Consider the following 20,213-nt stretch of genomic DNA (forward strand, 5'->3'; position numbering starts at 1 on the left):
TGTAGCATCTGCCACAGGGGAGAGGAGGGGAGAGGATGTTGCTGTTCAGTGCCGCAGCACCATGTCTACCAGCAGCATGCAGTAGACATACGGTGACACTGAAAAAAGTCAAGAAACAATTTTTTTCCCTTTTCTTTCACGGGGCGGGAGGGGGGTAAATTGACGAGATATACCCTGAACCACCCCGGACAATGTGTGTGACCCTACAGGCATTGGGAGCTCAGCCAAGAATGCAAATGCTTTTCGGAGACTGCGGGGACTGTAGGATAGCTGGTGTCCTCAGTACCCCCTCCCTCCCTCCATGAGTGTCCATTTAATTCTTTGGCTTTCCGTTACGCTTGTCACAGAGCACTGTGCTGTGGCCTCTGTCTATCATAGCCTGGAGATTTTTTCAACTGCTTTGGCATTTCGTCTTCTGTAATGGAGCTCTGATAGAACAGATTTGTCTCCCCATACAGCGATCACATCCAGTATCTCCCGTATGGTCCATGCTGGAGCTCTTTTTGGATTTGGGACTGCATCGCCACCCGTGCTGATCAGAGCTCGACGCTGAGCAAACAGGAAATGAAATTCAGAAGTTCGCGGGGCTTTCCTGTCTATCTGGCCAGTGCATCCGAGTTCAGATTGCTTTCCAGAGCGGTCACAATGGTGCACTGTGGGATACTGCCTGGAGGCCAATACCGTCGATCTGCGGCCACACTAACCCTAATCTGACATGGCAATACCGATTTCAGTGCTACTCCTCTCGTCGGGGAGGAGTACAGAAATCGGTTTAAAGAGCCCTTTATATCGATATAAAGGGCCTCATAGTGTGGACGGGTGCAGGGTTAAATCGGTTTAACGCTGCTAAATTCGGTTTAAACGTGTAGTGTAGACCAGGCCTGAGACATTGGTCTGAAATCGAGAGATGACTACATATCAACATTAACTATTTCACTACTGAGTAGAAACATCCAGCTAATGTACTTATTCCAGTGTTCAATGTCTCATGCCTCCCCATGTGCCAAAAGCTCCAGTTGTCTCTGGCCATAGCTGCCAAAACCTCTAGCTTTCCCCCTTGATAACTTCTGCAGCGCAGTTGTGCATTGTCACTAAAATATTTGTGGCATATCCCAAACTGAAAATGTGGAAACAATGCAAAATAAATGAAATTTAATATGAAAATCATTACACAGGGGATGTTGCAATGATTGCAGTATTTATTTTCATTTTTAGTAACACATTAATTTTTAAAATGTAAATGAAGCCACCATAGAATTTCTAGTCAGCTGCATTAGTGCTGTGGAAGCTAGTCTCACCTTGCTGCAGTGTGTGTTGAGATATGCTGAAGACTCTGCCTTTACACTGACACTTAGCTCTCCTAGCCCCCATGTGGCCTTTTGTCAATATAGTGCCATAAGCTACTGTGCTTTGCTCAGAGCTGCCACATTGGTTTAGTGGAGGTAGATTTTTATAGATGGTGATGGACCCATCCACCCACACCTCTGCTCATTTCCACACTTCTCAAGCTAATATATTAGTGTAATGAGGAGCCTTTAGACAAGGGGTCTTCTATAGGGCAGGAGGTTAGAGCTGGAAAGCTGATGGTAAAAGCACCTTATTTTAAATTGAGCAGTTGTTTTGGGGCGCAGGGTCTGTGCATAATATACATACCCCCTATTGCTTCTGATTCGTAAACTCTGTTGTCATAGAATTTATTTCGCATATGTGTTACCCCAGAGAGTGCAGAATTTATCATTACTCTTCTTAATCTTAGAAAGCATTTGATGGTCAGGTATCTAATAGGAGATCATTAATTGGGCATAGAGCACTCTAGAATTCTCAGGAAAAAAAATGTGAAAAGCATTTAAGTCACTTAGATTTATGAGACCACTTTTGAAAATGGGGCGTAGGCTCCTATGACATCCAGGGTGCTTTAAAATTTTTACCCTAGTGTCACATTCTGGGATGCAGTCCAGACTAGTGAGAGGTTGTGTCACCGCCTGCCCTGCACCTTTGGGTGCCTCTCAGTGCTTTGCTGTTGTACTGTCCAACCAGAGCTGCTCACAAGCAGCCTACCAGCATGCAGGTCATACCCTGAGTCCGTGTATAGCTGCAACCCTAGTCCAGCAACTGTGACCTCAGCAGCCTGTCAGCAATACTCCAGTCATAACTCTGGCTTCTATAAGCTTTGGTTACTACTTGCAAAGCGACTCCAACACACTCCTAGTCCTGAATTTTCCCAAAACCTGTTCGTTGCCTTTTCCTGGACAGTTCAGATATTAAAGGTCCATTACCCCAGTAAAGGGTCAATATTCAACAATTCGATACTTTTAACTGAAGTTACCAAACAGCACTGGATTAGTTTAGATTAAAAATAAAACAAGTTTATTTAATTATAGAGAGAGAGAGAGAGAGAGAGAGAGAGATTTAAAGTGAGCACAAATATAAGGTATTAAAGTCAGAAACAGTTACAAGAAAAATAAAGATAAAATGCTTCCTAGTAGTTAACACTTAGCAAGCTAGACTTGGTTCAAGGTAAAATCTTTACCACATGTTCCTAGCAACATAGCGGACCAAATGCTCAGGTTGGGAGCTGCCCACAAAGACAAAGGGCCAGTTCCTTTGTTGTTTTAGGTAGAATTGAGGAGAGAGAGAGAAAGAGAGAGATGTGCTGGGGTATTTTTGCCCCTCACTTTTATAGTCCACTCACCCTTTTGAAAGTCAGTTTCTTGAGGGTTACCCCTAGTTAAGTTCATTCCAGCTGGGAGAAAGAAGACATGGAGTCTTGTGGTGAAAGAGATCCCATATTATTATTCTGAAATGCATATCAGTCTGTTCCTGCCCCCTCCATTGCCAAAGAATGGCCACTTGACAGGTGATTGCAACTTTGATAACAGCTGGATAGTGGTGTCAGCTGGTCCTTTGTCTTTGAGAAACTGGCTGACTCACTCCACAGTCTGAACTCATAATTTCATCTTATGCTCATAACTCTTAATATGCATTTCATACATACATTACACAAGAATATTGATGATTGATGTGTTAGTTTTCAAATGATACCTCACAAGGCATATTTTGTATAAAATTACAGTAGTGTGTAGGGTGTCAATACAGTGCTGCTTTTGGTCACAGCCAGTGCTTTCCATTACCTGGTTACCATATTAATCAAAATAGATGCACGTGTGAAAAAAATAATATGCTTTATTTTTGTTAAAAGAAAGCTACGGCTGCCTAGGAAAATCATGCAGTGTCAGGCTATAGTTCACAAAGTTGGAAATGTGTTTACCATTCTTTCCCCCCTTCCAGATGTGACAGTGGAGTAGTCTTCGAAGTGTTTTATTCTGCCAGCTGGGATCTTTTTATTCAAAACCTGGAGATGGGCAGGACAGGGTGCTGAGTGGTTCAGGGAATTGTTAAAGGAAAACAGACCCTTTCTCCTTTCAGTCCCTGGTTCTAATCTGCTCAGGTTGGTAATGATTATGATTAAAGGAATTAAATGCCCCTCTCCCACTGGATTTCAGTGTGAATTGGATACGTGACTCCCTTGGTTCCTTTAAAAATCCCAGCCTGAAATCTATTATCCTACGGCCATTGAGGGTATGTCTACACAGGAATAAAATATCCTTCACCCTCACAAGTTTTCAGAGCTCAGGATCCAGTCTGAGCCCAAATATCTACACAGCAGTTTTACAGCCCTGGAGCCCAAGCCATGTAAGCCTGACTCAGCTGACCTGGGCCAACTATAGGTTTTTTTGTCCCAGTGTAGACATGCCCTGAGTGGCTAGTGTGAAGTGAACAAGTGGTTTCAGTGCAGATCCTAATGAACAAGTGTGCACATCAGTGGACAGACCAAGGACTGAATGGATATGGAGTGTGATGAGTTTCTTACTCAGGAGGTAGTTGAGAGTTTCATTGGCATTGTGATGTAGGGGACGTTTGCATTGCTGCGGCTTATGTTGTAGCTGTGGATAAATAGAGAACTTCAGCTGCCAGGACTAGCAATACACCGTCTTTCCTAAGCCTCTGTTGGCGGAAGAGAATGTTGAAATATTCAGCTTGTCAGGTGATCTGATGGGCTGGGTATAAGAACCTGCAATGGTTTAGTTTCAGATATTTATTAAACTAGTATTGCTTAATAACAGAGGAAATTAAGCGCGAATCCAGAGGAAAAGCTATGCAGCAACATCATAGCACTCACAAAGAGAAGAAAAGCTCTTAATGAATTTGGATTTTGTTATGCTCTTTAGGTTAGTTATTGCGTGCATAGAAAATACACCTCTACTCTGATATAACGTGACCCAATATAACATGAATTCGGATATAATGCAGTAAAGCAATGTTGGGGGGGGGGCGGGGCTGCGCACTCCGGTGGATCAAAGCAAGTTCGATAAAACGCGGTTTCACCTATAATGCAGTAAGATTTTTTGGCTGCTGAGGACAGCGTTATATTGAGGTAGAGGTGTAACCATAAGCCAGTCTCCAATAACATGCTTTGATAGGATTGCCTGTAGCAGAGCAGATCTTGAAACAACCAGCGTGTTTGGGAATGAGCTAGAGGGAGCAGGGAAAAATGTTTACAATCATAAGTGGGTGCCACAAGATCCGATGAGGCTATTCATCCCTAATGCAGACATACTCGAACAAAGTATGCTACAGCAATGAAAGCAGACGTTCATTTCTTGTATTGTCTTGGGGAACCATTCCTAGAAGAAGAGATGTCGATAAGACCATAGCTGCAGAGACCCATGTATTTACTTGGTAATATATATCTCAAAGTTTTCAATTTAGCCTCAGTAATGAGAAGGAAGATGCCAAATAAGAAAGCACTATTGCTTATAATCACAGTTCCGCCCATGTTGCCAGTGTGATCTCAGTGGATCAGTGGATTTTCTCTATGGTAACAACCTTATTAATTTCTAACCCTTGTGGCAAAAATACCATTAATTGTGTGTTGGAGTTAGGATTTCTTTTTGAGTTTCCAATTAAACCCACGGTGATAACCATTTATATGGCCCATATAATCATACAATCTGCTCATTATTTTATTTTTTGGGGAAACAAATATTTGCAGTATTCAAAAATATACAGGAACATGTGCAAGTTACATACCAAACAGCTCCTTCCTACCTCACCCAACTTGCAAAATAAAGGCCAGGCAAATAAATTCAACTAAATACAATTGACCCTCACTGATTTGTACCAGTACCTGGGAAGGTACTTTATGAATGACTGAATTTTACAAATTAGCAAGTAAGTGAACAAATGCAACAAAAACTCGATTCATTTATATGACAAGTGAACTGTGGTTTAGGCCTAGTTATTTATGATTGTGCTTTGTAGGATACTAGTATGTAGCAATGTGATCTATCCATTCCTAGCACATCCACCTTTGTAGCACTTGGGCACTATTCAGGAAATGTTTTGTAGTATATGTGATAAAGTAAATAAATTCTTGGTAGTAAAAAAAATACTAGCTAGAGTATTCTTCCATTAAGGCCTTGTCTATACAGCAGTTTGTCCTTTGCTCTAATGTATTTACGCTGGTGCAAACCCCAAATGTAAATAGGCTGCACCAGTGTAAAATGAGATTTGCAGTACTGAAGTTTATCCCAATAGGTTGTCAGGGTAATTTGCACTAGTACGTGCCCTGTTTTGCACTGGGATGGTTTGTTGCTCCTAAGAAAGGAAGAATATGGTCTGTCCAGTGGTTGGGGTAGTACTCCAGGACCTGAAGGACACACGTTCAATCCTTTAATCTGTCACAGACTTCCTGTGTGACTGCGGGCAAGTCACTTAATTGCTGTGCCTGTAAAGTAGGGTAATAGCGCTTCCCTAACTCACAGGGTTGTTGTGAGTCTAAATGCAGTCGGTGATGAGGATTATTTAAATATCAAAGATAGGGGTTTACATCAGCATAGTTAAACTGCTGCAACTTTTCCTAGTTTACACTGATCTTATGCTTCACTGAGGATGGGGAGGGACAGCTAATGAACACACAAACCCACACTTTACACACACACGTCACCTGAGTCTGGATTAGGAAGCAGTAGTGAGAATAAAGACCTAAAAATCTTCAGAGTTCTGTACAAGATCCTTTGGCTCCATATAGTATTTGACTCAGTAGAATGTTCTGTTACACTTTCTGGATATGATCTTGTGGGATATTGTACCATGTATCTTGTTTTATATTACACAGTTCTGTTATTTGTCAGCTCTTCTTGTAACATTTTCACTGTGTGGTCCAAATTCTCAGCCTGCATAAACTGGCACCACCCCCATAGACTTCAACAATGCTCTGCCAATATACACCAGCAAAGAATTTGGACTTAAGCGTGGAGGTCGCCACACAGGTCAGGACATAAATAGGTATATATGCCTATTTAAAAAAAACAAAACACTGCTGGGCTTTGTTTTCTTATGAATTGTCTTATTTCTCTTACAGATAACACATCACATTACTAAAACTGAAGGCATTTTTTAAAAACAAATCAATTTTATTCTTATGCTGGCTGTTCACTCTTTTTCCTTTCATTCAGTTCCATCCTGCAAGATGTTGAGCACCAGCAAAGCACTTAAGCGTGTGCTTATCTGTATGCATGTGGCTGGTCCTACTGAGGTCAATGGAGCTATTCATGTGTTTAACATTAAGCATGTAGCTTAGTGCTTAGCTTGACTGAAATCCTGTTGCTGAGTCTCTTGCAGGATCGAGCCTAGTAGGAGACTGTTCTGGCCCAGCTGGCAGTGATATTATTTAATGGCCCATGCACTTAGTCATTTAATAAGATATGTGGTAGCATCTATTGGTTGGGTGAAAAAGGTCTGACTGGATTATACATCTCTAGAATCCATGTTCTCTGATTTCTTCATTGATGTTAATAAAAGGACTTGGTGCTGGGCAGGCCATATCATGTATAATTTTTGACCATCTTGTTTTCCTCTCAAGAAAGTGTTTACCTTTTGGGTTGTTCATTCTGCTGCATTATGGAGTCCTAGATAACAGGACAGTTCTGATCTTCCACAATTTTCTCCCTAAGCACTTTGTGTATAGATTTATGTTCATATTTAAGGTAAAGCATGCAAGGGTTGTAACCCATGTAACTGTTATGGGCTCTGTTATGTGTCTGCTTTAGGGTCGACCCTATCCCATATGACACTCCAAAACCAACGGGCCACACGCGATTTGTCTGCGTCTCAGACACACACTCCAGAACAGATGGCATCCAGATGCCTTATGGGGACATCCTTCTCCACACAGGCGATTTCACCGAGCTGGGACTGCCCTCCGAGGTTAAGAAGTTTAATGACTGGTTAGGTAAGGAATTATTGCGTTTTGGTGACCCCAATTAACCTTTTCTGTCCAAGTGTCACTCGCTGCTTTCTAATTGAATTAAAGCCCTTGGAGACCCCATCTCCACAACTCTGCTTCAGTTGTTCCTGTGTGATGTGCTCTGTCTAATATGATTGTGTTAATTAAAGATGAATTGAGATATTTTGCTTTATCACTGCATTATCTTGGGGTAGGGACCTCTGTCGTTCCAAGGCAAGGGTACAGGAGCTATGCGGCAGCTCTGAGTGTGCACTGTCATGGTGGGACTGGATGTGTGCACACAGTATGTCCCACTGGCAGCTGGCATTTCTGCAGCTCTGGGTCTGCAGCCAAAAAAACCCTTTTCTCACCATTGGGAGGGGCAGCTTCGAAGGGCTTATACTAGGCAATATGTGGTTGTGGTTACTGAATTGAGTGCACCTTTCAGATAAAGGAGAGCTGGCATTTTAACCCTTTGACTGCTGACTCTTGCTATGCTCTGGAATTTCCCAGATGGAAGCACCTATTGCACTGGTGAATTTGCCAGGTGTGTCCTAGCAATGACTGTGGGTCATTAAGAGAATGACAGCAGCTCTGCAAGAATGGGGCAGGTTGCAGCGAGTAGGTTATACTCAGGAGAATGGATTTTCCCATGTGCCAGGCATCATTGTTACACATGATATCATGAGGCCAGTTATGTGTTGCCATGACCCAACAGACCAAGCAGGTCTTCCAAAATCTCTTCCTTCTCAAAATAAATCTGCATCATTATATAAAAACTTTTAAAAGCGTGGCTGAGTCATTGCACTGTGCCCCAGTCATTGCTCTCTCTCTCAGCTGCTGCTGTGTGATGACTGCATCTCTAATAGCATCATTAAATCCCATTGGATTCGCTTGGCTGGCCCATAGGGAAATGAGAGGGGACTTTTTTTTTGGTTCATAAAAAGAAACAAAAGAGCTTTCCTTCCACATCCTTGGCCTTTCTCACCCTCCTCCTTGCTTTTCCTCTCCCTGTCTTGTGCATTTATACTTCCTTACTCTCTTTCCCACACTTGCTTTCAGTGTCTCATAGTTCCTTGTCTTCCTTTAAGAATATTTGTCCCTCCTCTGGCTGTTGTATACTGGTTACAATGGCTTCTAGTATCCCTCACCACCATCCTGCTGTAATTATGCCTCACCACCCTTATGAGTAGAAAGTCCTAGTGTATTCAAATGGTTCAAAACACATCCCTTTCTGCAACAGTGTTAGTACAGGCTCAGAATGTGACAGGAGCTTATGTGGGAGTATAGGAGGAAGAGCATGTGAAGAGCCATCTTCCACACTTTTTGTCCAGCCTCCTCAAAGGCCTGTCAAAACTGGAGTCCTTATGCACGGACGTGTGCAGGGACTCTTGGGGATACATGGTTTCAAAAGAGATTGAATATGTTCCCCCCCAAAATGAGACAGTTCCACAAGGGAAGTAGGGAGCACTATTGTTAAAGATGGTTCAGTCTTCAGACCCCTTGTGTGGCAGGCTGCTCCTGGAAGGATTTGCTGTCCTGAGCCCATAGACCCAAGTACTCACTATGGATGGAACTCAGTGGCTTGTCTAAATACTGAGTCATTACTCCAAAATACCATAGTAATATCTTGATAAGGATAGTGCTGAGTTACAGCTCTTTATTTGAAGATGCGAATCTGCGCTGCATGAAGCCAGCACAAGTGAATTTTTCCATTGTTCCATATTGAATTTTATGTATCAAAGATACCCCTTTATTTAACAACCAATTATTATGATTCGATTTTATCACATAAGCCCCTGGTGTATGAGGCTTAGTATATGTGTGCAGGAGCTACAGGTGTATAGTTTAGTACCTTTATTCATATTGCTCTGTGGTTAACATTAATTACATAAGTTACATTCATTGAATAGATTCATTGAATCCAGCTCCAATATTTATTTAAGGGATTTCTTAGTGTATATATGTGTGTGTATATGTACACACACACACACACACACACACACACACACACACACACACACACACACGGCTGGCAGAGGTTGGTGTGGCATATATGTCTACTAGGCCAGATTCTAGTCTTAGGCAGTGGGAGGACCATATGATTTGCCCTGCACGTCTATATTTCCCTCGTATGTCTTAAGGAGATCTCTATTGTATTTCATTCTGGTTTTGGTAGTCCATAGAGTCCACCTGTAACTTCATACACAAAACAATACCTGCCACTCTGCTTGCATGTTAGAATGAGGCTGCAAATGATTTTTTCCCACCATATAATGGTTGCAGTTATTCTTAGCTTTCTTTTAGGTGATCTGTTGTCTTGAGTTCTGTTTATACCTCAGAGTGATGAAATTCCCCTACTCTCCTTGGGACGTGCCTGTACACTCCCCTTTATTTACATGATGCATAGAGGAACTGAATGGCCCTGTGGAAGAAGGTGGGGGAAGAGTGACTGGGCAACACATCTCTCCTGCCTAGTGTGTAGCCACCTCTCCCCTCTGTGGCTACTGTGAAAAATGTCATCACCATGAAACCATGGAGAAAGGCCATGCCCTGAGCACTGCCCCGCCTGCCCCTCTCCATCTCTATAGCGAGCATCCACGAAGGTACTTGTATAGGGTGGGAGGGCGGGGGTGCCATATAGGTGGGACTCCTCCATTACATGTCCTGCCGGTGTGGACCTGTTGCAATTTTCTCTTCTCCTCTCCTGGAATTAGAGCAATGTGACTTTAGGCAAGTCACTTGGGGCCAGAATTTTAAAGGCATTTAAGCACTTAACTCCGAATGGCTTCAATGAGAGTTAGGCATCTAACTCCTTTAGTTGGTCTGAGCCTCAGTTCGCCATCTGTAAAATGGGGATAATATCACTGTCCTATCTCATAAAAGTGTTGTAAGGAGAAATATATTAAAAATAGTGAGTTGCTCAGATAGTGAAGTAATGGGGGCATGGAAATATCTACATGTGCTAGCGGTGAGCAAATCCTCTTCTGTTTCCTATTCTTAAGATTTGTTCTCACTTCTGCACAGTGGTATTCCTTTGGTCTCTCATTCTGTCTTAGCTGTTCATCCCATCCTGTCAGTTAGGGCCTGTTCCCAAAACCTTGCTGCACACAGGATTGCTAATGCAGGTTAGTGATTCTGCTGTAAAATCCTGGTGTGAAACCAGCCACCTGTAGTTTTCACGGCAAGGTAGCTAGGTCAGGTCAACAGTATACTCCCACCTGTGGTTGACCTGGTCTAATTTACCTTGTGGTAAAACTACAGGGCACTGCTCCACTAGGATTTTAAAGGGATTGCTAATGTACATTGGTTATCCTATTGTAAAAACACACCCTTTTGGCAGAAAAAACAAAGCCAAAGTCAAGCGATTAATATCCTACCCCATTTGTACTTGATTAAGAGTTTTGTATGCAGGACTCTGAGTCCTTCGTTTTCCCTTATGACTCTTAATTTTTGTGCACCTGAAATACCTGCTGGATTCAGTAGGGGTTTTGGCTGCGTAAGGTATTTAGGTTTGGGCCCTGTCTATCTGCGTCATTAATATATGCAGTGGTGTTGTAGCTGTGTTGGTCCCAGGATATTAGGGAGATAAGTTGGGTGAGGTAGTATCTTTAATTTGACCAGTTTCTGATGGTGAGAGAGAGAGAGAGAGAGAGAAGCTTTCAAGCCTGCACAGAACTCTTCTTCAGGTTCTCTCACCAGCAGAAATTGGTTCAATATAACAGTGTTTCTCAACAACTGAACCATGGACCAATGCTGGTCCCTGAGGTCTCCCTGGACACAGTTTAGGAAGGCAGCAAGCCAGTCCCTGGTATCAAAAAGGTTGAGAAACACTGCAATAGTATCTCTCCCACCGTGTTTCATTAATGTCAGCTCTTCTTCCTATGCCTGTTGTGTTTTTCAGTCTTGGTCCACCATTCATCAAACTCTGCCTTCCACATCATGTCTTCTGCTCCCTATAGTTATGTAGTCTATAGCATAACTTTTGCTAATTCTTTTGCTTTTTTCCCTTGACTGATAACTTTTCATTATTGGTTTTGCATGAAACTCTTCTGGGCTTGTGCACTGAATAGCCTCTGTGGTCATTTAGTGATTACACATGCCAGCTGAGGTAATTTATTCACTTTGTTTTGGTGTGAACATGTCCCATGGGTCTTGTAACTGCTGTAATCACTTGACCTTGGTGGCTGTTAAATGCTTTAAACACAGTTATTTTACATTTATAATTGTTTTCATTAACAATCCCTTATAGTAACTTAACTGACCTTGCAGTAAACACAGCATCATATGCTGGGCTGGGAAAAAATTAAGATATTATGCTATGGCTAATATACTTCTTTCCAAATATACTTAGTGTATTATATTACAGTGCGCATTATCCCCTTCCCATCACACTGAATCATATATGGAAAATTAAATAGAAGAATATGTAATTATAGCATGGTTGACTATATACAGTATGTCCTTTCCCAGGTGCTGGGAAGTGACTGAATAAGTCATGAATGCAAAAGTAAAGAGAACGCAAAGCTGAATTTACATAATATATATCTGTAATGACTGAAGGTATATTTATCCTGTCAGATGGGGCCTGATCTTGCAAACTCTTGCTCACATGAGTAGTCTGCATCAATTTCAATAGTGTCATGACTGAAGTACTGTTTGCAGGATCTGTTTCTACATCAGCTGAAGTTCTTCACCTATTTTTTTTTAATAATTGCTACTACTATTTATTTCCTGAAATGCTTGTTCTGTTTTTACTTAGGCACAACTCCTCCATGGGGTGTGCAGGTTCGATGAGTTGGTCTGAGTTATGGTCTGTGGCAGTAGTGATTTCAATCTGGAATAACTCCTGTGAAGTTGATGAAGTTACCACAAATATACATCACTATAACTGAAAATAGAAAATTTGACTTATTGTTTCTGAAATGTTTGGAAGGGGCAAAGTGGTTCTTTTATGCTCTTCTTTTCATCTTACATGTTCATTGCCAATAGTGTTCCTCTTAGAGTACATCTACACTGCACACTGCTGGTGGCAGCATGTAGGGTATGTGTAGCTACATGCTGCAATGAAAAGCAACTGCATCCACATTGAGACATGTAGCTACATGCATCAGTGAAAGGATTTGGCAGGAGGGAGGCAGCAGGAAAAGACTCTGGTAGCGGGGAGACAGCAGGACTGTACATAATTGTTTTTAGCAGTGTAGAGGGGGGAGGCACTGCTTGGGTGTGTAGAGGGATGTGCACAGTACATACCCACAGAGATCAGGCCTAAGAAGTGTCTCACCATCTATGCTTCTGTTTATACCCATGCTGTGGGGCGTGCAGCGAGTATACTCTATACATTGATGTAAGTGGTGTACGGTGTAGATGTACCTTTAGGGTTTTCTCTTTCTATTGCTGCTGCATGATATAGTTAAGCTGAGGAAACGTGAATAATGTGACATAGTGAGACAAGTCTGATTTTTGGATTAGGGTCAAATTCTTCTACTTATACCAGTGTGATCTTCATTTACACCAGTAGAAATGCACTAGTGTAAATGAAAGAAGAATTTTGTCTTTATATGCAGTATATTTAATTTGTCCAATGTGTTAGTGAAAGAAATAAAAGCAGAGGACGTATATATTTAAATTTGGTGATTGGCTAGTTATATTGTGCTTATTTGTGTATTGGTGGTAGTTCTCTTAAGGCTTGTTTTACGCTAAGCAGAAAAGTTACTGTGGGTCATGTTGGTATGTGACATTTGATTAAGTTAATGAAAGTAGCAGCTTCAAATGAAACTGTTGACTGTAATGTTGAGTAGATGATAAGGCTGGAAGACCTGTGATAACATGGTGTTGCTGTAGGAAGTATGAACAGATGACCTGTTCTAATCTACTCTTAGCTTGTCCACATGAGCCCTTGTCAATATCTAAAAGTATAGCACACGGTTGTAGGTTGGATGTCTGCCATTATACTGTTTGCTTCTTAAAAACCAAACTTATTCTGAAGCAGACAAATGGAACAAAACAATATAATGTGATTTGGAACATTTTCTTATCACGTAAAAAAACCCAACATTCAGGGTTACATTCCTGAATAGCTCTTCTGGTCACTTTACTTTTGGGAGAGGTGGGAGAGAGAAGGGCAGAGAGGACTGCTCCTTTGCTCTTCTTCCCAACCATCTCTTTATTCCTTTTTGGTTAGGTTCCTCCTTCACTCTTTCTCATTATAGTTGCACACTTGGATTGTCTCTGAACCCAATCCTCTACTTACTTAGGAATAGTAAATGGGAATTTTTTCTGAGCAAGGCATGCAGCACTGAGCATTAATCTCACATATTTAGGCACATTTAAGATAATAAATTCACTGTGATCAAACATTTGACTTTTCAGGACTTCATTTCATTGTATTCCTTTTAAAATATTATCCTTTGTAATAAGAATTTGGTCAGTGTTTGGTATGTAACTAATATAAACATGTTTGATTATTTATGAAAAACAACCCAATAAACTCCAAATTGCCAAAATTTCAGAAGGCTATTAATGCAAAATGCTCTGAGATAATTTAAAATCTAAAGGCAGTTTCAAAATATTATAGAGTAAAATTATGGCAACAAAAAGAAATCTCTTTTTATTTTTATAAATTTTGATTTATTTTTACTTTCTGCTCTTACCATCTGGAACTTGTTTTAAACATGCTCCATTCATTACACCCAGAATGAATAATTAAGTGACTAACTATGAAATACCATATTGCTGCACTTAGCTCTTCTAACAAATTTTGAATGCATTCAATAGTTGCAATTGAAAGAAAATGTTGTTCTGATTTAAATCCTCTTAAGAGTGTTTGAGTTCTGCACTGCTGCTCTGGGAGGAGGGAAGAAAGCTCCAGAAAAGTTTGTTAGTCTCATTTTAGAAAAAGCTACCTCTTCAGTGACTGACTTCTAATACTGTAGGACTCTTCCTTTATGCATTGGGACAAGTTCTGCTCTCTTGGGGTCAGTGGGAGCAGGAGAAGGCTTTCTGTGATCCCTTTGCTTAAGCGAGGATTTCAGGATCCCGCCAAATTAGCTGACTGCTGCAGCATAGTTCAGAAGTAGGATGGTAAGTAGGGGTCTTGAAATGCATTGACAGAGCTGTATAGGCAAACTTCCACAGTGTCTGCCTTTATGGCTACCGGCACCTGCTGTTAGCTGCTCAGTTTCAGAAGCATGAAATTCATCAGTGCAATTAACAAAATGTAATCCAAATTCATACTTTTTAAAATTCTCTTGAGTATTTATTAAACTTCTTTTAAAAGGATTATCTTGTTTTGCTTCTTGTAAAAATATTTGTATCTTTGTTTGAGAGTCCAATCTCATATTTAATTGTGTTCTAACTTGTAATGTGTTTAGGGGAATACAAAACAAGTGTGAATGTTGCATCTTGATATGTTTATAAAGTATGGGTGAATATATCAATAAGCACTTGGCATCATAAAATAAGAAACTATATTTCCCCCTTCATCTAGCAATTTATAAAAAAATTCAAAGAACAAATGTAAAATTCTTTCTCCATGCCATATTCATTCCAGTTCTTTCCTGATATTTTATTTTACTACTTTGTATGTCAGCTGAAATTCTTGCTATATGCTGTGTAGAATACAGTACCCTCGAAGTATAACTTTGTAAATAGAGTAGAAGGGACCATTTTCCTGCCATTGATTTGCATGCAAAAATTCCATTGACTTCAGTGGAAATTCTCCATGTGGATAAATGTAAGTGTGTTAAACTTTTATAGGTATCTTATCTCCTCCCTCTCCCTCCCTCCCCCCAGCAATTTAACAAAAAAGTCTCAAGGAACTGCATGTATTTTTTATTGTCTGTTCAAGGAGCTTTGGTCCTTTTTGTCTGTCACCTCTGCAGTCTGTAACTTATTGGAAATATACTGTATATGACACCTGTACAACTCATATACTACCAAGCATTAGTGTGGAAATTCATCTTAAAACAAATCAATGTAAATTTTAGGATGACATCTGAAAACAGAATACTTGGCTGCGGTTAATCTTATTTTCAGAAAGGACAACATCTCCAGAGAGACTTAATATAAAGAAATCATTTCAATAAATTAATCTGGTAATTTTCGTTGAAAGAAAGGAGCAGGGGAGCACTAGAAAATATTCCACAATTTTTGGTTGTGACTTTTCATCTCAGTAATTCCTCTGTCATTTCTTGGATCTGCTTGCTAGGGCTGCCCTTACTTAAAGCTGGGATAGTTAATCAAACCACAACCAAAACAAATGCACTAAATAATCACAAGTCACCTCTCCACCCCTCAAAAAAAATATCCACTTTAAAATATAACAAAGTAGGAGCATTGAGGGAACAGCCATGAGAAAAACGCAAGTCACTCAAACAGAAAGATAAGTTCCACAAACACTGCTGTCAGGTTTTTCAAGTGTTGCTGCTACTGCTACAAAACTCAGTCTGGAAATGGTTTCACTGAAAAGCAGTCCTAGCGCATATACTCTTTGTATACCGTTGATTTATATATAGCTTCCAAATTAAGCATTGCCTCAAAAATAAACAAACTACAAACAACATAGATGTAAACCTCTCTACTGAATCTTTCACTGCACCATATTAACCGGACTTAATTTTTAAAAAAAAAGTCTTTCAGTTAGTAGAGCATTAAGTTCCTGCTTAGTAAAAACAATTGTTTCAGGGGAGGAGGAGTTGCTTGGAACAGAGGGAGGGGTTGGGGCTGTGGGGGAGAAAGCTCTGTGTAGATTTTAGTGTGTAGTGTCCAAAGAAATTTTATCTCATCATAAAAATTAGCAGGCTGTGTAATTCAATTTAAAATTGGTCATCAGTGTCCTATTACAGAACTTTTTTTTTTTTTTGGCCTTTATTTTTTAAATCACCACTCTGTTATTTCCAGCGTTTAAGTGGCAAAGAGTGCAAGGGCTCTTAGGGTTTTCTTAATTCTCCTCACAGTTCTACTCATTTAGGAAATTGTTGGTGAATACAGGAGATTATTTGTAAAATGAGTAAAGAAAGTGCTTGCTCAATGGAATGCCCCCTTGGCTTTTTTGTTTGTATGAAATGAATTTCTTCTGGTCAAGCAACCAGTGAGAGTGAAGGTCTGTTAAAAGCATTTATTGGATATAGGGCTTGAGTCCTAAAACTCTAATGTTAGCATTTATTCACAGTATCATGGGCATTACTGTACCATTCAAAAGCAACTTGCAGCAACTTATGTTAATACAAGGCTGGCAGACTCTCATCTTATGGTAATTACCAATACGGGGGGGTTAATTAATGTTCCAAGACTTACTGTCTTTATTTTCTTTATTGCCAGAAAAATGGGCAGCTTTTTGAGCCATGCCTCCTACTGAATATTACGAGCCTATGTGACTTGTTAATTAACCCTCTTCTTCCAGTGGGCCACAAGCCAGGATCTGAACGCTGACAAATGTTGCATTGCGTTTTTATATCAGATTCAGAAAAGAAAACCCATGTAATTAATTCTGGGGTTGTGTTGAGAGTGTATAGATGATCAATGCAGAGCAGGGGTAGGCAACCTATGGCACGTGTGCCAAAGGTGGCACGAGAGCTGATTTTCAGTGGCACTCACACTGCCCAGGTCCTGGCCACCAGTCCGGGGCCTCTGCATTTTAATTTAATTTTAAATAAAGCTTCTTAAACATTTTAAAAACCTTATTTACTTTATATACAACAATAGTTTAGTTATATTATAGACTTATAGAAAGAGACCTTCTAAAAACGTTAAAATGTATTATCAGCATGTGAAATCTTAAATTAGAGTGAATAAATGAAGACTCGGCACAGCACTTCTGCCGACCGCTGATGTAGAATATTTATTTGAAATTCTTTACTGGGAGATCTAGAAAAGGAAAACCTGATTTCCAGCAGTGTTTCTGGGGAAGGTATAGTAATACTAGCAGTTTGGTCATTTATCCATGGTGCTCATTGTAGTGAGAAACGAGATGCCACCATTTACTATTTTTGAAAGAGGAAATTTGCTTTTTAATATCCTGCAGTGTCTCTCTGAGAACGACGGTGTAAATAATGATAGCTGTTCTGAAAGACTTCTAGATGAGCTGGGCTGGTAGCCCACAGACAGCTTCTGCTCTCAGTTGTATAAATCTGAAATAATACTATTGAAGGTGAAGAAATTAAACTAGTGTGTTTGAGCAGAATTTGATCCACAATGACTATTGAACTGCCCCATGGGCTTCTTAAGTTTGTGAGGAACCTTGGGACTCATGTTCCCTGTGTCCAAAACAATTAAGAACTTGAAGTTTCTCAAGTTGCTCAGTCAGGAGACTCTATTTTTAGAAACTCAGTTCACTCAAATGCTTTACTCCACCTTCTTATAAGGTTGTCCTCAGCTGTGCTGGTCTTTCTGTTCCCGCTCTGCATGCTAGCTGTGAGGCAAAGGTTATTAAAACCTCACTACTGATGGCACATGAAGTAGAGCAGGAACAAAGCAGCACAGCAGGAGATAGTAATGTAAGGAAAGAGGTGAGGTGATGCAAAGACAACACAAAATGATGACAAGAGAACATCAGACTGGGAAAGGGCATGGAGAGAGAGAGACTACAAAGAACAGAGAGAGACAGAAGACAAAGGGGGACTCAAAAATAGTCAAATGTGAGATGTTCCTACTTTTCCCAGGGCTCACTTTGATCCATCTTAATACAAACATTTGGACTTGGAAACCTTCTCTACCTATGACTTGCATATTACTAGTGACAAGTTAACCCTCACTTGTTTTGGATAAGCCCCCAGAAATGTTTAGTTACATCTTTCTAACTGGGATGGAAATAGGACTAGAGCAGCCTTTCTCCTGGCACTTTGCATTTTCTCTTCTGATGCTGTTCCATGCATGCAAAAATGGAAATTCTAATAGAAAAAACAGCCACCGAAGTTGTCCATATTTTGTCAAACCTCTATACAGGGTCAGCTTGGTAATTTAGCTGAGATGTCTGCTCCCTCCCTATGTATTACATCATGTTCCTGGAGTTTGCCGCCTCTCGGTAAGCCTCACTATCCTTGAATACCTCATGGTGTTGGAGTTCAAAGGCTTACAGCTGAGGGACAGCAGAAGAACTACAGGGAAATGATGAAGTTTTGTACATGAAAGTTCCACTGAGTTTTCTCTTGGAATTGTAGTTAAGGAGATTCATTCTTATTCCTCCTCTCCTCTGTCCCCAGTGAAGCTTTCAATGCTGGTGGGAATAAAGTATATTTGCTTTGGCGAGGCTCATAGCCCTAAAACTAAAGGATTTTTACCAGCCACATATCTCTTAATAACCACAACTCTGTAACTCCTAGAATAGCAGTGCTGTTTACTGTAGAAAAGGCTGTTCACCTGGAAGTATACAGTACCATGATGAGATAGCCAGAATCTGAAGAGAAGGAAAAGTGAACAGTGATGGTGTGGGAGATACAATACTGTCTAGTCACCAGGACTGCTCCATTGGGGTAGCATTGAGTCTGAGTGGAAGGAAGAGGCCTTGCTTTCATGACTGGACAACTCTGCCTACGGATGTTAAAATGACTCTGGCATTTGACCAAATGACTTCAGAGGACATGCATAAAGTTATAGTGGAAGCAATAGAACCATTCATAAACAAGTGCTTCCGTGAGACCAGCTGTAAAAACAGTGATGGCTACCTATTAGGTGAAGGGGCGAAAACCTTGGCGGAAAGGAATATAAATAGGATATAAATTTCTTAAATGGGTGGTATAGTGATCATTTTAGCTTGCATTATTAATTGCCAGTTCTGATTGAGTGTACTTGTCTATTCGGTTGTGTTTAAGGTGTGCAAATCACACTTTTCAATAGGATGTTGGTTTTTTTATTTAACAAAACACTAGAATCGAAGGCTGAAAAGGATAAGTGAATAGGGTCAGTTAAGAGTAATTGAAGAAGACACAGTAGGTTAGAAATTCAAAATGCTGCCTGCCCAACACTCTATTACAAATGGCATTTAGGTGCAGAAGTATATTTTCTAGCAAGGCTTTGAATGTGTAAGAAATCTTCATACAGGACGGAAAAGGGCATTTGCAGCAGAGCTCAACTACTTCAGAACCTCATTAAAATAAACGGTGAATTCAGATGCACAGAAATAGTCACAGTATTTAGCATTTTACCACTTCAGTGTTCTGTGTGAACATTAATTAACACAACAGCCCTGTGAGTGAGGTAACTAATATTATCCCCATTTTAATAATGAGGAAGGTGAGACAGAAATGGATGGGTAAGATGGCCTTGTAGTTAAGGCAGTAGACTGGAACAGAAGAGATTTAGGTTTTATCTTGACTCTGCCAAAGATTTCCTGGGTAATTCTAGGGCTTGGGAAAACCTCTTAATCTCTCTGTGCCTTGATTAACCATTGTAAAATGGAGATTATAATACTTACTATCTCCCACCCTTTGTCTGTCTACGCCCCTATCCTGCAGTTAACGCTGTATGGGAAGTGACTTTATTAAGGTGCCATGCAGGCATAGGACCCTGCCCTGAGAGAGTCACTTGCAACAGGATCAAGGCCTTAGGTTTTAAGCTCTTCAGGACAGGGGCAGTCTATAATCATACGTATGTACAGTGTCTAGCACAGTGGAGCCCTGAGCTCAGTTGGTGCCTCTAGGCACTGCCATAATATAAATAATTGCAATCGCTTGCTCGAGGCCATACACAGAGAGGCAGCAACAAGAATGAAGTGGCAGTGCTAAGATTGGAGCTCAGGAGTCCCTGGCCCCCAGTGCCATGATTATTCCTTTAGACCAGGGATTGGCAGCCTTTGGCATGCAGCTCGCCAGAGTAAGCAAACTGGCAGGCTGAGCCGGTTTGTTTACCTGCCACGTCCGCAGGTTCGGCCGATCGCGGCTCCCACTGGCCGCGGTTCGCCATCCCAGGCCAGCACATCCCTTGGCCC

At 40.8% G+C, this 20,213-nt stretch overlaps 1 protein-coding gene across 3 annotated transcripts in view; it reads left to right on the forward strand.

Annotated features, from left to right (window-relative positions):
- Positions 1-20,213, forward strand: part of MPPED2 (metallophosphoesterase domain containing 2) — a 136,277-nt gene that overhangs the window by 45,000 nt on the left and 71,064 nt on the right. For 2 of the 3 annotated variants that reach the window (XM_050955477.1, XM_050955478.1), the window contains exon 3: positions 7,113-7,294. In XM_050955477.1, the coding sequence (XP_050811434.1) occupies positions 7,113-7,294 (182 nt within the window). Of the gene's footprint in view, positions 1-6,518; positions 6,599-7,112; positions 7,295-20,213 lie in introns of all 3 variants that reach the window. The other variant, XM_050955479.1, reaches the window with a different exon arrangement.

The sequence above is a fragment of the Gopherus flavomarginatus genome, chromosome 5 (genome assembly GCF_025201925.1).
Source record: "Gopherus flavomarginatus isolate rGopFla2 chromosome 5, rGopFla2.mat.asm, whole genome shotgun sequence".
Taxonomy (NCBI): Eukaryota; Metazoa; Chordata; order Testudines; family Testudinidae; genus Gopherus; species Gopherus flavomarginatus.